General features: G+C 36.5%; 1 protein-coding gene across 3 annotated transcripts in view; it reads left to right on the plus strand.

The window, feature by feature from the left end:
* The window catches only part of strip2 (striatin interacting protein 2), a 166,690-nt gene that overhangs the window by 141,051 nt on the left and 8,846 nt on the right, over positions 1–16,793 (plus strand). For all 3 annotated transcript variants that reach the window (XM_039760984.1, XM_039760985.1, XM_039760986.1), the window contains 4 exons: positions 7,215–7,286; positions 8,535–8,609; positions 12,258–12,355; positions 15,639–15,765. In XM_039760984.1, the coding sequence (XP_039616918.1) occupies positions 7,215–7,286; positions 8,535–8,609; positions 12,258–12,355; positions 15,639–15,765 (372 nt within the window). The remainder of the gene's footprint in view (positions 1–7,214; positions 7,287–8,534; positions 8,610–12,257; positions 12,356–15,638; positions 15,766–16,793) is intronic.

Consider the following 16,793-nt stretch of genomic DNA (forward strand, 5'->3'; position numbering starts at 1 on the left):
ACACCCTAACATACAGACACACTCCATTTCAATCACCCCACCAACCTCCCGCAGCCAAGTGAGCACACACATCCATGGAGACTGAGACAGCTTTTAATAATTTTCTCATTTTAGGCACAGTATGCTTGGCATTGTACCCACTGTTCCACAAGCACTCGCTGCGATAGCCATATCTGTCTCTCTGAAACAGCTTGGCCACCCTTGGAGTGATTTTGTTGAAATTCTTCTAAGAAATTTTAGCCAGGACAGTTCAAGTTTTATTTTAATATCTTGAACAGATTGCGCTGTACAGACTTAATCTCACATTGAAAAGCACTGGTGAACAAGGGAAATATTCTGTGCAATTTCAACTATGAATTATTTTACAATTTCAACTTTCTCATGAGAGCAGTTACATAAACTTGTATTTTTTATGTGTTTTCTTTGATATTTTGTATATTTTCCTTTTTCACTCATTCCACAGCTGTTCAGATACCCAGTGCAACTAAGGAAGACACTGGGGAGGATGTGCATTCACAAGTAGCTCATACACTAGTACCATCCTCCTGCTGCTTTAGGTAAACTAACTGTAGAAGTACAAAAAAAGGTAACTTCTCTAGAACTGAATGGAAGAGGAAAGCAATCACATAAGCATATGTAAGACTGAATTGACTGAACTAATATTATTTGCAATTTCTTAATGTAAAGAACCACCAGTATCTACCAGAACCTAAAAGGTGTTTTAAATAATTATTTACACAAGAAAGGTGCAGCTTTCCTAAGTGATAAAAACATACCATGGGTTTTACTAGGGGACTGCAGGTGATATGAAAGCAGGAGATTAGAGCAATTAAGCCTTGTTGTGTTAAACAGTTTCAGTGATGTCCAAAAAGGGTGATTGTGCTGAAAAATATCAAGGACAGGGCAGAATTATAGTTTGTGCCATGCTTAGTTTGTTTGTAGTATAGTGTACAACAGACTGAGCTATGGTATTGGTTCATCAGTGCCCAAAGAGACGCTTTTGCTTCTGTGTACTGTATGTTCAGAATGGAAATAAAATCTTTAAGATTATTGTAAAGTGAATACCAAAGGTGACAATTATCAGTTCTTTTCTGTGTTCTTGGTTATTTATATAATTTTAATAAATTACTGAGTTTTAACTAATATTAATAGCTAGATGGGAACTTGTTTCAGTTGCTTTTTTCCTTTCTTATGGTAATATTGACAGTGATTTTATGTTAGCAATGCTTACTTTTTAAAAAATAGTTACTTTTCTACTTTTTTAAAAAAACAAGCTGTCTTCACTACATAGCACCCAAAAATATATGCATGGGAATATTAAGTTGGGGTTGTGCTGTATTTAGAAAACAAAATCTCATGTAATATATATGTAAAAATTAAAGTACACCATAAAATTTTAAATAGCAGTAATGCAAGATTAAGAAGTGAATATAAACACAACCTGATACAGTTTACATAAGCACATTAAATGTATTGTTTATAATAATTACTCATGAATGCTTTGAAATCACTTCAGATTGTTTTGTCTGATGCCTGATTCACTGGTATAAGAAAATCCCTGCATATTATATACCGTTCAACTCATCTTGATCTCTAGTTAAGCAAGGCGTCAAATTGTTTTGGATTGCCTCTATTTTTAGCCCTCTAGACCTGAAAAAACCCACATTTATTGCCATTTATGGGCCACATTTTATGTAGGAAATTACATCCTTATGATCAGGAGTCAAAGTTGTGCCTGCCACACCAACTGATCCCAGGGGTTCTCCCTTTAATGGGGAAGATGGGTAAAATATACTCCTTTTCATAAAATATAGGTATGTGGAATGAGTAATATGAGCAATATGCTATTTCGAGGTGGGTGATCATGAGTATATTGTTATTTTTGGTATTTGATTCTTTACCTGTGGCCCTAGCCTTCTAAGAGTCACTCCTAGAAGGTTGAAAATAACAAATGTTAAACATAAAAATGTGGGGTATCATTTTAGTCAGTGATTATAAATATGATGTTATTTTGGAATTTTTATTCTTTTCTAGGGATCTAGACCTTTATGGACTTCTGTTAGATGGTGGAACGACACATTTCTATCATATTTAAACTGTTTAGACTTTTAATCATTTAAATTCAAGCATTCATTTTAATATTTCAAATATTAGATGCAGGGTGGCATGGTGGCGCTGCCTCGCAGTTAGGAGACCTGGGTTTGCTTCCCGGGTCCTCCCTGCGTGGAGTTTGCCTGCAGGTTAGGTGCATTGGCAAACCTAAATTGTCCCTAGTGTGTGCTTGGTGTGTGTGTGTGTGTGTGTGTGTGTGTGTGTGCGCCCTGTGGTGGGCTATCGCCCTCCCAGGGATTTGTTCCTGCCTTGCGCCCTGTGTTGGCTGGGATTGGCTCCAGCAGATCCCCGTGACCCTGTAGTTAGGATATAGTGGGTTGGATAATGGGTGGATGGAATATTTGATGTAAACTATTATATTTCTTATGAACTCCCTAATTTATGGTGTCATTTGCTAAGTCAGATGTTTTTAGTATACAACATTAACATTTAGCATGTGTAAGACATATTTAGATGGTAACGTACTGTAATATGCTGCTACCAAAAGCTCTACTGCCTGGTCCAGATTAAATCCTTGAGCAGTTTTGTGTTTGTTCTTGAAGAAAGTATTGTAAGGAAAGACTCACTCATTTAAAGAAAGAGATTGTGGGCATCTACTTTTTTTGTAAATTCCTTATCAATATTATGAAACATGCACATTCATGCTTTTATGATTCTACTTAATCACAAGTGAGTTGTGTTACATAAAACGAAACTTGTGTCAGTACAGCATCCTAACTTTGGAAAAATATTTTTTAGGAGGGGATAATGTATCTGTTGCTTTAGGTGTTTGTCATTTTCTAAAACCTTTGCTGCACACAGTTTACATTGTATTGTCTTTTAATAAATAAGTTCTGTTGGCTTGTTTTATCTAAATTTGTTTTTGATAACCTGCTGGTTACAGAACATGCCTTATAGTGTAAATACTGAGTACTTCCAGCCAATCTATCAAAGCTTGAAAAGTTTCAGGTCAGCATTACATTTCAGTGTTTCTGAAGACTGCTGCAAACACATGAATGAAATGTACAGTTTCTAAAATATATTTTTTGGAATTAGACTCCTAAAAGCATCTGTAGTTATTCATAATAGGTTAGTGCCTCCAATTCACAAATTAACTTGTGGTTAAGGAAGGTGCCTGTGCTTATGTGTTGTTTTTTAGAGCAGTCTGTAACTGGGAACCCTCAGATTTCTGACAGAGAAGGATTACAAAATGAACTGGAGTAATTGCCACTTTTTGTGATTAGTGTATCATGGCAGCTGTAATTGGAACCATCATTAATACACAATTACTTGTGCACCTTTACTCATTGGAAAAAAACTATGCACTTGTGTTTCTCAGTAGTGTAACTTTCAAATTCAAGAAGAGGGGTTCATTTCAGGTTCTGATCTTGGCTCTGTGTTTCAAGACTATTCTTTTTGGCTCACTCTCAACTTGCTGCTAGGTTCTCACTTTTCATTTTGACTTTTGCCTGACTTCGCTTCCTTTCATATTGTATTTATCACCCTGTGTCTTGCACTCACAATAATTTTTGTGCTCAGAACTTTAGACTAATATAATGGTTATGGCATAAACAATATCTTTATTGAAATATTATAGTTTTTCTCTGTCTTAAAACACCCAAGTTGGTGTTAAATTACTTGTTTCTTTGTTTTATTATATTCTACAGTTATCTTGTTACTAGAATGAAGGAAACCTACCCCATTCTTCTTTAAAAAAAAAACCCTTATGTTGAATTTTAATCTTGTAAAAATATAGTGCAAAGATTCCATTGATAGTTTTGTCTAGCCTCTGATAACATTTTCTGGATAAATATTAGGAACTATTGGTCTAATATTTATGTAACTGACTTTATTTTGAAATTCAGCCCCTTCATGTGTCTTTGGAGATCTTTTGCATGATTTATTCTCATATCCTGCTTTCACTATCTAGTCTCTATTCTGTATATATTGTTGTGTTTTTGTTCTTTTCTGTCGGGTATTTTGAATTCTGAATTGTATGATTTTTTTTCTAGTCTGTTTTCATGACATTTTGAATAGTTTTTGTCATACAGTTATTTTTGCAGTGGTATTATCTTATTTGTTTGTCTTCTACAGTCATCAAAGCTTGGTCAGATTTTTGTGTTATCACCGCTGTATTGTTTGCAGTACCAACATCCATTGCTAATCAGTTTTTTGCACATTTTCACAACATTTGTCATTATTGTGTTATCCCTAGATAAGGGGACAAAGAACTCTCATTAACACCTTTATTTCTACTGTCGGAGGAAACCTAAAGAAGCTTGTAGAAAGATTTATTGCTTTGAATTGAAGTGAAATGAAGTGAACTGTGGTCCAGACTCCTAAAAATAATCTCACAAAAAAGCAAAAAAGAAAGGGGAAATGATTATCAAGGGAAATAGGGCACCAAAGAAATATTCCATTGTCTGATTTACCATGGGCCATATGGTGCAAAACTGCAAAATAAACATTATTTTCCATCTTACTGTAAGTTTTGTTTTGAAAAAATAAAATCTTATTTTATAGCTTATTATTGTTTATAATTTGAATTAGATATATGTGTAGGCACCAAAATTTTTTTATGCGCGTACGGCCTCTAAAGGTCTTAATCCCGCCCTGATCAAAATATTCCAGTTGTTTGGATTGATTATACATTGGAAGACTTCTGATTTTATCAAATCTGAACAAATCATCCACCTCAGTGAGAAAATAGGCTTTCTCAATAAAAAGCAATGATAAAAGGAGAAAGACTGTCTATGATCTTAGCACTAGCAAAATGAACTAAATACATTTATATTAGATATTGCATAAAAAGACACAATACCAACTGCTGGGATACATTACTTCCAAAGTTCAGCTTGTGGAAAAAATGGGGCTGCACTTATTCCATCTGTAACAACATGAAAAACGGAGAAGGCAGCAAAATATGACTCTCAAAGGAAGCAACATCAGTGTGATGCCCCAGTGCACCATCCTCTATAGGAAAATCAAATAGTAATGACTGAGATGGACCAGAGGAAATGAGGAGGCAGATGATACTTTCTGTTCAAAAGTGTGTAGTATTTATGAAGTACATAAAATTAAAGTGTCACATTGCGATTAAACAAAATAGGTAAATCTTTAATAAAATCATGTCTAGAAAATTGTGTCCTCTGGAGTACAATAAATAGAATTAATACACAGTAAAATCAATCATAAGATTCTTCCTTTCTCTCTGCCAAGATAGAGAGACAAATTCCTCTTAGTGCTGACCATTGTAAAAAGAGAACATACCAACCTTTCCCCACTACATGGCAAAACCTTTAGTGATCTCCTTCCGCTCTGCCCTACTCTTCAATGATGTTGCAGTGATCTGTATTCACTCAGGATTCTCTGTTCACGATAATCTACACAATCAGAAGTTTTAAAATACCGCCACTGTACAGAATTTGTAAACAGTCATCGGACCTGCTTCTCGGATTAACTATCAGGAGATCTGATGCTGTTGGTCCTGCTCTCTTGCTAGTAAGGTAAACCTGGAAGCTGAACTTCTTTCATTTGTTTCTCTCTGTTCTCTTTTAACACTTAACCGACCCTTTTTAATACTTGTTTAATCCAGCTGATGCTTGTTAAGCACAGAGCTGCATCCTCAGTTATCAACTATCGAGATCACACATGCGAGCTTCGTTTCTGTGTTGATTCAGCTACCGGCAAGACCATTAAAATCATTAATAAATGAAATTCTTTAAAACCCCCAGAGACGTGATTCACAGTAACCAGATGCAAAATTTTGGCCACATAATACCTAATGTATGCAACAGACATGTTCCTTATAACAAGACATAACAATTGTAACAGATGCAAGTTTGAGAGGCTGGGGCACACACACCCCACTTTTAGATTAATAAAAAGGCACCTAGGAACCAGTGATGAACCCACATAACATGAATTGCATGGAGGTAATCTGATCATACAGAATAATATCTCATTTCATCAAATAGCCTGAGGAAATGAACAGCAGGAAAATATCTATGCCATTCACCGCGCACAACAAGACAACAATAAATGCATCTCAAGCAAGACAACCAGTACAAAGGGAAAACACCACACTGCAAATTTGATTGCCCTAAACCGATGGAAGAGCAGCAGAACATGCAAAAATATTAATAAATTGTCTTATAGGTGACATTCTAATATTTCTGTCTCTAGGAAACCCTCCATAAATGCTATAATATGAAAATTTAAAATCTAATTCTTCTCAGATTACTCCTGCCAAATTTTGTAAAACCACCTAAAATATTAGCATGGCACTAATTCAGTACAATCTTCAGTAATCTCTCTAAAAAACTGACATCAGGATGGAAATATTTTTTGGTTATGACATCAGTAGCAAGTGAATTAAATGCCTTAGGAATAGATCAGCCATACATACAGTTCCTTAAGGAAAAGACTATGTTCAGTATGAACCCAAAGTTTCTGCCAAAAATGTTCTCATAAACATTCACATTTTCATAATTATTCCCACCATCACTCTTATTTCGAGGAAGAAGAAAACACTTGTGGATTTAAAGAGTCCGTGGCATAGTAAGTAATTTACTTTCTGAAACCCACAACCTATTCTGGGGGTGCAAGGCAGTAAACAGCTGTAGACAGGACAACTGTCCATCATAGAGCATACCCAGGTCCAGTTTGGAATGTTCAATTGACCCAAAACACTTCTCTTTGGAGATGTGGGAGAAAGACCAAACTACCTGAAGGAAAGTAGGAGAATTTGCATATTGCACATATGCATCAACCCAATGTTGTATTTGATCAATGATGCAGAAACACTACCTACTTTGTCACTGTGTCATCCTTGTTTGTGTATTACACTGACCAAAATAGCAAAAGCACAATTTTCCAGAGAACTTTATGGTACAGGAGAACTCATTGCACCAAGGTTCAAAACCAGTATCTCAACTTGGCTTCCTGAGTACAATACATAGCATGTTATGATCTTGAAAGACAAAGTATGCAAAGAGAAGCAAGAGCACTTTCCCTCTTTGCAAAGAGTGTGGCATGGCTCCTTTTTCCCAGTAACTAATTTCTGTACTTTGAATATCAGGAACTTTTAACTTAGGATGCTCATGTGTATGTTTTAATTCTAGCACAAATACATATCAATTGCAGAAGTTCAGATCAAAAGGGAGAATGAGCTGCAAGAGTGTCCAATGACATTGGTACGTAAGTTAGTTAAACTTCATTTATTTCCGATGGTGTTTACTAGCTCGTTTCAACGTCTTTAGCTTTTCGTTTTCATTGTATGTCTGTCTTGTGATTCTGTTCATGAAAATAATAATTTGCTGTATTTCCAAAGAATTTTAAGTACATGAAAGCACATTTAAGTACATTTGGAAGTATTGTTTAGAGATGGAGTGGTAACATTTCTACAAATGTGTGTATATATGTGTCTAATCTAGTCTGTTACATATGTAAGCAGTATACTATAAATAGAACCTATGCATCCAACATTGTGGGATAAGTGAGTGTAGGCACCACTCCAGAGGGCATTCCACAAATTCTGCATAAAGAATTACAAAAAAAGCCATTATGGGCTAAAATGAATAAAGCCATCACTGTCTTGTATTATGAGTAAAGTTCCTTTTGCCTATTTTAAGCACTTGTCTATATTAAGTTGCATTTTTCAAGTTCTAGCCTAATGCTGAAGATTGTCAAGATCCTTATGAATTGTTCTTGCTACCTCCTTGATATTTTCTATGCTTCCAGTTTTAGTAGTGTTTGCAAATATCATGAGTTTATAAACTAATTCAGCTTATTTCATTAATTTAAGTTAGAAAAAGCAACAGTCCGAGCACAATTTTATGAGGGTCTCGTTTATGACTCATCCCATATGAAGCATTCGTCGCTTTACTTTTTGTCTCCTACCAATTAACCAACTTAAAATCTAAATTTGTAAGTTACCTTTGATGTCTGTGGCTTATAGTTTTGAATTTCGTCTTTAGTATGGATGGAATTGTATCAAAGTGTAAGTAAATCATATCATGATTTGTGTGTCTATTACTCTAATTGTCTGTCCAAAACACTGAATGAATGTCTGGCTTCTGATTACTTCTTCTTTAAAAGGTGCCCAGGTTTGTTTGTTTTGACATTTTTATGATTGCACACGGCTGCCCTTACATAAAACCATTCACACCAGAAGGAACTTTTTTATTGATACTAGTGCACACATTGTGTTAGATGCAGAATTTTGCTATGTTAAAGCAATCTCAGCATAGAAATTTATCCTATCAAAAAATGAAAAAGCAGGATTTTCACTCCAAAATATAACCAACAAGTTTTCTAATGACATGTTTATTACAAAAAATTTAATTTTCCTGATTTGACATAGGTTTTCACTTACTGTGTTGGCAAAAAAAGAGAATTGTGTTCAATTTGATCTTAACTTTCTATTGAATGTTCTATGACAGGGAGAGGAGGAAGTTGAAGAGACTCCCACAGAAATCCTGTACCAGGGAATGCTGCCTAACTTATCTCAGTATGTGGTAAGCAATTACAAACCATGTTTACTTTTGTGTCTGATTTCAGATTTTTCCGAGTTGGCTTCACACACCAGTATTTATTTAACTGTACATAGAAAATGCAATATAAAACAACACAAGGAAACAATTAATTCCAAATACTTAATTAAAAAAAATTCTATTAGACGCAGTAGACCTAGCATAAAGTTAGAAATGAAATACTACCCAGAAAAGCAAGTTTATATCCATATATTAAGTACAACAGAGTCAGTTATTATTAAATACAGGAAAGTAGCTTAAGAGTGTAAGGTAGAAAAATTGGGGTTTTCAGTCTCTAGCGTGATTTCAGTTTTAAAATAGAAGCAGACTTAACCTTTTAAGACAGTTTGACAAAGTAAGAGCTGTTTATTATTAAGTTTTAATTGGTTTAATTAATAATCATAAACAAACTTGACAAACCACAGTAAAGTACATTATATTAGGACAGTAAAACACCACCCCCAATCCCAACTAACCCTCTCCCCTAGTCTGTGTTCCTACTTACCCCACCATTGTATGAACAGAGATAGCCATGAAGTAGAAGATACAACAGCATTAAGGGAAATAGAGAGAGAGAGAAGAAAAACTCAACCCCACTACATGGGTACATACACTTGTGCCACAGATAATTCTAGTCTTGCCAGAAATTAATAAGATAAAAAAAATTTAACAGCAATTGTGCCTAGAGAGAATATCTTCTGCTGAAATCAAGACAGAAAGTTGAGGGGAGAAAGGGATTTTGTAGAAAAGAAAGAGATGAGAGAGGCCAATACATTATAGCACAAAACCATAACCGTAGGGCATTCTCAGAATATGTGTAGGAAGGCACCTAGAGACTTGGAGGAACATAAGAAACACATGGGGTCATCTGAAAAGCCCATAGTAAAGCATCTGCTGAGGTTAAATGCAAGCAGTGTACAAATATAAATTGTGAATGTTGGTTTTCTCAGGGTTGCATATAACACTGGCTTTATTTTTGGAGTGTAAGTGCCTTAACAGACAGACAGGAATGTGGACTGAGATGAGGGGTGAGTCCTGGCTTGGCCTTGGAGGCTGTAATGGACGGATACTATAGATAGAGGCTTAACCCATCCAGGATGATACCTGATTACTATCTCAGTCATGATGAAAGAATAATAAAGTGTACGACACTGTCAAGAAAAACACCTTCCCCACTACAGTAGATGTCAGTGCTCCTCTAGTATGATCCCTGTATGGACACCTGCAAGGCTACATGGAATTCAAAGTCCAGAAGGACAGTCCAGTTGGGGTTCTTGGGTGTCGCCAGGGGGTGCAGCTGGGAGAAGACCTCCCGGTTTTGTGGATCTTCTTCATGATCCAGAAGTGCTTCCGCTATTTGACCACTGCCAAATTGATCAAAGTATAAATGCTCAATGGTATAGCTCGAGATCTACCATGGCAGCCCATACCACCCAGTAACACCCCATTTACACCAACCAATCCATTCTAACAGGAGTATTCTGCAGAACGGTGAGCATAAATTCTAAGTCAGAGATTTTCTGTCTCCAGGCCCGTGCTAGTCTTGAAGCAGAAGTAATAGAATAAATAACTGATACTATAACTGCTAGCTATACATAAGCAGGATCCTCCACTGAACCAGAGTTGTTGCTGATGAACTCTACGAAAGCATACTATAATTTTTGCAGTATATTGAAAAGTAAAGCAAATAATGAATTAACACTAGAATCCCTGACTCCTATGAAAAAACTCATAATCCCGGGCCAATTTTAAATTCCTTGATCAACACAAGCAGCATGCAGCCTGCTATCCCATCCCCCACTGACGGAGCTGATGTCAGTCTCAAAGAGTGTGTGAAGACTTTAGTCCAAATATCAAGTAAACACATGTGTGTTTGTTAAAGAATATAACCAAAGAAAAAAAAAATCATTCAATTTATATGTTGCTGTCAATGAGTTAAAAACCCAAGCTCAAATGTCATTTGACAGAAAGTTGATATGTATTCCTGGATGTTGCAGAGGTAAGAACTGCTGCCTTATAACCAAAAGGTTGTGGGTTTGAGTCCAGGGGCTGCACTTTTGAGTAGTGAGCTGCTTTTATTATTACTATAATATAATAAAATCGTACATTTGATTTGAGTTTGTAACACCTGGTATAAATTTTGGTTACTTGTAAAAGATAGCGTTTTTTTTAAGTTTATTATTCAGTTTTATTCTGTCAGTGATGTTCACGTGGTACAACAAGCTTGCCTCTCCCTCTCTGTGTTGATGGCGTTTATTTTCACAGCAGCAGTGATGACCACAGTTGGTGCTATGGTTGATGCTTGCTCAAAGCTATTTGTTGTACCAGCAATCAAAAATATGACGTCCCATGACCACTATTAGACTATCATGCGACAATTGTGCTTTGACAAAAAGACACCCATGCAGAACGTGTGAAAAACAACAGATTTGCTGCGATTTCAGACATCTGGCAACATTATGTTGAACTGTGTTTTGAGTTATAACCCAGGACAAAAATTTTCCGAATCTGTGGTCATTAAGCTTGTGGAGCCATTTCTGGACAAAGGCAGAACCGTAACAACAGGCAGCTTCTTCACAGCACTTTCGCTAGGTAATGGATTGTTGCACCGCAACACAACTCTGCTTGGCACCCATAAGTAAAATGGGACTTCCACCTGCAGCTATAATCACTTTAGTATGAGAGCAATTCTCCACACTAGTGTTTAGATCTGGCAGTGCTATGCTGACGGTGTATAATAAATAAGAGCTATAATGCTAAATGAGCATTCACTTTGATATGGGTAACAGAAATTCTTTATTTATAGAATTTCCTACTTTGTCAGATTGTACCACATTTTTTTAAATTATTTTTTGCATTTTTATGCAGTTGAAAAACTGGTGAATTTAGCTCAAGGGAACTTTTCTTAATCTCTCCTTCAGTTCAGGAGACTGTCAAATGTTATATAAAAAATCATTTGAAATGGACTAGTTTGGTTTATCGGTCATACATACAGTATTGTCATTTATGCAAACCATATACTTTTAATAGTAGCTCAGCCTATCCACCAGTATGAAACCTACTATTAACAAAATATAAGATCTTAATATGGCCATTCAGGACATTTAATGCTCTGTGCACAGATTGTGTCACCGTCCTACAAAATAGATGTAGTTGTATTAGAATGTGTACAGGGAAAAAAACTTTATGATACCAGCACAGCAAAGCATATCATTCTTATTCACTACTTCTCCAAAATAACATAATGGACACGGGTAATAATAAAAGTGAAAAATATTGAAAAGCAAATTTTAAGAAAATATCAGCAATCTGTTCTCTGTATAAGAAAACCACTGGAGATGCAGATTCTTTATATTTGTTCTCTGTCTTTAATTAATCACATATATTAAGATTTTTAAGTGCATGTATAACATACCTGATTTATTTGATCAGGATATATATCAGTCATATCTTTATTTACCAACTTCACTTTTTAGGAAAAAACTGCATTTAAATAAAGAATATATTAACAAAATGAGCAATACAACTAATCACTAGTCAACATATGGCAGAAATATACTGTAATTTCAGAGGAAATAACATCTACAGTGGAATGTTATGCATATTAATTTAGATGCATTTTGTATTTTACAGATTGCTCTGCTAAAACTTCTGCTTGCTGCTGCTCCTACCTCAAAGGCAAAGACTGATTCCATCAACATCCTGGCTGATGTACTTCCAGAGGAGATGCCGTGAGTAATAAAGACTTTTTGTTCAACAAACAGATAAACCTTTCATATTACTTTAGTGCATCCCACCACTCAAAGCAAAAGATCATGTAGCCAATCTTTATATTAATCTAATGGGCACATTTTTCTTTTTAATCATATATTTATTTACCTAGGTCAAAGATAGCAAATTCAAGAATCATTTGTATAAACAAAAAATTAACATACTATTATAAAAAAAATTAATCAATTCATCCATTTTGTTCCCCCGTTATCCATTTGCATTATGGTTATGAGAAGCCAGTACCTATCACAGTAGCTTTGAGTGTAAGGCACCTCAAATAGGACCACCATTATCCTAGAAATTTATATACTGAGGCATACGTGTAGGCACACAGACTGGAAAATTAGAGTTTTTTTTTTTCCTTTTTAAAATAGGTATTTCCAACTTTCAGGGAAATCTTGGGGGTAAGACTCCTTTCTGTTCTCCGTTGGAGTAGCTCTGCTGCAGCCGCCTATAGGAATGCTGTTTGCATTATGAAGGGGATGGGGGGAAAGCCACCAAGAGCCTCATCCCTGGAAGAGTCAAAACCGTTGGGAGAGCTAATGGGGTCAGGCCATTATGGTCATGGGTGACTTCAGTGCGACCACTGGCACAGGGCTGGCAATGAGGAATGTGTCTGTCCCCATGGGTCTGGCGGATGTGGTGAAAGTGACTCCATGTTCCTTGACTTTGCAAAAGGTCAGGGTCTGCAGATCACTGGATCCTGGTTCCAGCACCCTGAGCTGCATCGTTGGACTTGGTACTCCAATACTGGTGTTGTAGTGAAGGAGATCACATTTTTGTGGTCAGATGCTGGAGGATCCTACACAACTACAATGTCTACAGTTTGTGAATTCTGACCACAGACTTGTTGTTGCTACTCTGGTGATCCAGCTTAGGTGCAGTAGGCTACCACCTACTATGAGAATGAGGCTAGATCTGGCCAGACTCCAAGATCAGACTGTTTCTAATGTGTTTGCATGCAGTTTGTGTCAAGAACTTGCAGACTTGGGTGGGACTTCTGATCTTAAAAGTGATGTGGGAGACCTTCTGTGACAAGACCATGAAGATTGATGAGAGTTGTGTTGGTGTTGCCGGTGTTTCCAGAAGGATGTGTTTCATCTCACAGGGCACCCTGGATATCATCAAGAGTAGTCTCAGCACATGGCTTGATGGAAACTCTGGTTTGTACTAGGAACTGAAAAGAACAGCTGCGAGGGCTCTGAGGGCAGATAAGGAGCTGTTTGTTAGAGGAATCTGTAAGTGACACACCATCTCTTGCTTACAGGGGAATCAAAGCATTACGCACTTCCAAATCTGTTCCTTGGAGAGTCGCTGATGACGCTGCAATTGTGACCCACTGGGCTGGCTACTTTGAGCAGCTGTTTAAAGCTGGTCCTCCAGCTAGGACGTTGGACATCTCTGGGTCCATGGTTCTTGAGCTAATCCTCCAATTAGCTGTGAACCACCCAATCTCACTGAGATTGCACAGATGGTGAACCAGCTGAGGTAGGGAAGTCTGCAGGGATCTGTGGTATCAGAGGTGAACTTCTCAAGGCTGGTGGTAAGCACTGTCCAAAGTTCCTGGATATAATCGCTGATCTGTACACCAGTACTGTGAGTGCTGTTCAAAGTGGAGGCAGAACCTTTGTGTTTTTCCTAGTTGATTCTGGGGTTCATCAGAGGTGTGTTCTTGCTCCTATTCTGTTCAGTGCTTGTATGTACTGGTTGTTGCGCAGGGTTCTGGGGTCCAGCGGCTGTAAGGTATCTGTTGGTGAAGAGGATTCACTGATCTTGACTTTGCCAATGATGCCATGATCTTTGCGGAGTCAATGGAGGTTCTGATCAGGCCTCTCGAGAGACTTCGCGAGGATTCTGAGTGTCTGGGCTTGTGAGTGTCCTGGATAAAAACAAAGATCCAGGCTTTACTGCATAAAGGATCCGGCTTACAGGATCCTCATTGTTGACGACCTGAGCCGCTGGACCAGGCCAAGGGGATCCAGAGCTGTTTCATTGTGTGGTGTGTGTGTGGCAAAACACTGTACCAGTGTATACTCCCTGACCTGACCTGATAGGCCTTTCATTTAAACTGTTGCTATTCAACTTTCTGTTTTTACATTTTTCCTCAAAACAGGTTGGATTTATTTTGTTTCCTTTCAATAACTCATTTTACACCCAACTTATGTTAGACAATTTCATCTTAATACTCATGCATAAAAAACATGTTTACTTTTGAACTTTCCTCTATCCTATACCTCTTTTCATTTAAACACACATCCATGATTGGAAGTTACTTTTTCTTTCTTTTTCTATATACATCCAAAGTGACTTATATAAAGGCAAATTAAAGTTGTCAGTCAGTGTAATTAGGCACCTGTGAGACGTAGGTGGAAAATTGATGCACCTTGGGAAAAACTCATGCACGCACAGGGAAGAATGTGTAAACTACATACAGACAGTAACCTGGCTGAGATTCAGACTTAGTATCTTGAAGTTGTAATGCTGCAGCTCCAACCACTCTGCCACCTTACCACCCTATCTTACTGTATATCTGATTTAGAATATTACTATTATTCATTATTCAGTGGACGCATTTGTCTGAAGCTATTTAAAAATGAAAAGACATACAATACAAAAAACAAACTTGATTTTCATACAAGTGTGATTTGTATAATAAATGCCATAATAAATAACTTAATAAATCACTCATAGGTTTTGCCATATACAAGTAGTCAAATACAAAGGCCTTGTATTAAATATATGAGATGCATTGTTTGCAAAAGTATTGTATGCAAGGTATTTAGTTGGAAGCATATTTGCAATTAGGCACCAGAAGTGCAGATTTCTTCTACTGAAATTTTTATTCAAACATAAAATTGCAAACCCTTTACTTCCTTACCTTAAGGTTAATTTTGTTATGTTTTACTTATGCCACCTGCTGTGTCTTCTATATAAAGCAAATTCACTTACATTTCTGCAATGGACTGGTGCCCTGTCCAAGGTTTGTTCCTGCCTTGAGAACTATGCTGGCTGGGTTAGGCTTCAGCACCACCCCCATCTCCCTCGTGACCCTGTTTGAGTCTAAGAGGGTTAGAAAATTACTAACTGACAGGTACATTTTTATTTTGAAATAAACTGAAAAGTAATTTCAAAAACAAGGGCTAAAAGCAGTAATTGTTTATATTGCTATTTTAATAAATAATCTTTGTTTTTTACATTAGAAAACTAAGTAAGAGCTTCAAACGTGTCTCTTTTTTTAATCAGAATAACAGTCCTACAGAGTATGAAGCTGGGAATTGATGTAAATAGACACAAGGAAATTATTGTCAAGGCCATATCTGCACTTCTCCTATTGCTGCTGAAGCATTTTAAGCTTAACCACATCTATCAGGTGACAAAATGAACTAAAATGTTGTTCTTAAACTTTTGCTTACATATTGAAACAATGTCTTTTTTTCATGTTGCTTTTTTTTTACCAGGTAAGAGATAAAACAGTCAGAATTTAAGTATCCTGTGAATTTTGGTTGAATAACCTCAAAATAAAAGAAGGATGTGATAAGAGTTTATATTGCCTTTGAAATATTTCAAGGCAACTCGGGCCCCTGAAGAAAGGGCCCGAGTTGCCTCGAAAGTTTGCATATTGTAATCTTTTTAGTTAGCCGATAAAAGGTGTCATTTTGCTTGACTGCTCAGTACATTCATAATGGCTAACACGGTACAACACTCTAGTACTATTTATTACCTTTGAAGCTGGTAAATTATTGGTAAATAACTCTTCCCGAGTTTCACAAACATCTCATTGTTATAAAGAAAGTTTTCAGAAAATTTAGATGAACAGTAAGGGGCATCAGAGAATGGATTTCCCAGGGAGGTTTTCTGTAGAGCAGAAAGTATGAAATATTGAGCATAAACTGCAGATTAGGAGCACTAGAATTTGTTTTTATTTTCTTTCCATTGACAAATTATACATATTAATTTGTATAATTGACCCAGTGTCAAAGAGGATGATTATGTCAGTTATTCGATTTACCTGATAAGACAGCTGCAACAAGTAAACTGTTAAAGGCTTAATTTTAACAAGAGACTTCATCTGCTTGTTGGTCTTAAAGGGTTGAAATACTGGAATGAAAAAAAAGTTTGTAAATTGTAAATATTGTGATGGGATGGACTAACTTGTGGTCAGTCTAACCCTGAAGGAAAAGAATGCAAAAGAATTTACAATTTAGAAAATAGCCTTTTAACCAAAGAAACACTAGGGGAGGAATACATAATTGAATAAGTACGATTATGAAACAAAGTATATTCACGTTGGCTTTGGTGTCAGCAGTAAACTACCAGTTCCTTGCTGGACTGACCTATTGATCTTTATAATATTAAGAAAGTCTTATTCAGTTTCACAAGCTCAATCAGCTTTTTTCA

This window comes from Polypterus senegalus, chromosome 8 (genome assembly GCF_016835505.1).
Source record: "Polypterus senegalus isolate Bchr_013 chromosome 8, ASM1683550v1, whole genome shotgun sequence".
Classification (NCBI taxonomy): domain Eukaryota; kingdom Metazoa; phylum Chordata; class Cladistia; order Polypteriformes; family Polypteridae; genus Polypterus; species Polypterus senegalus.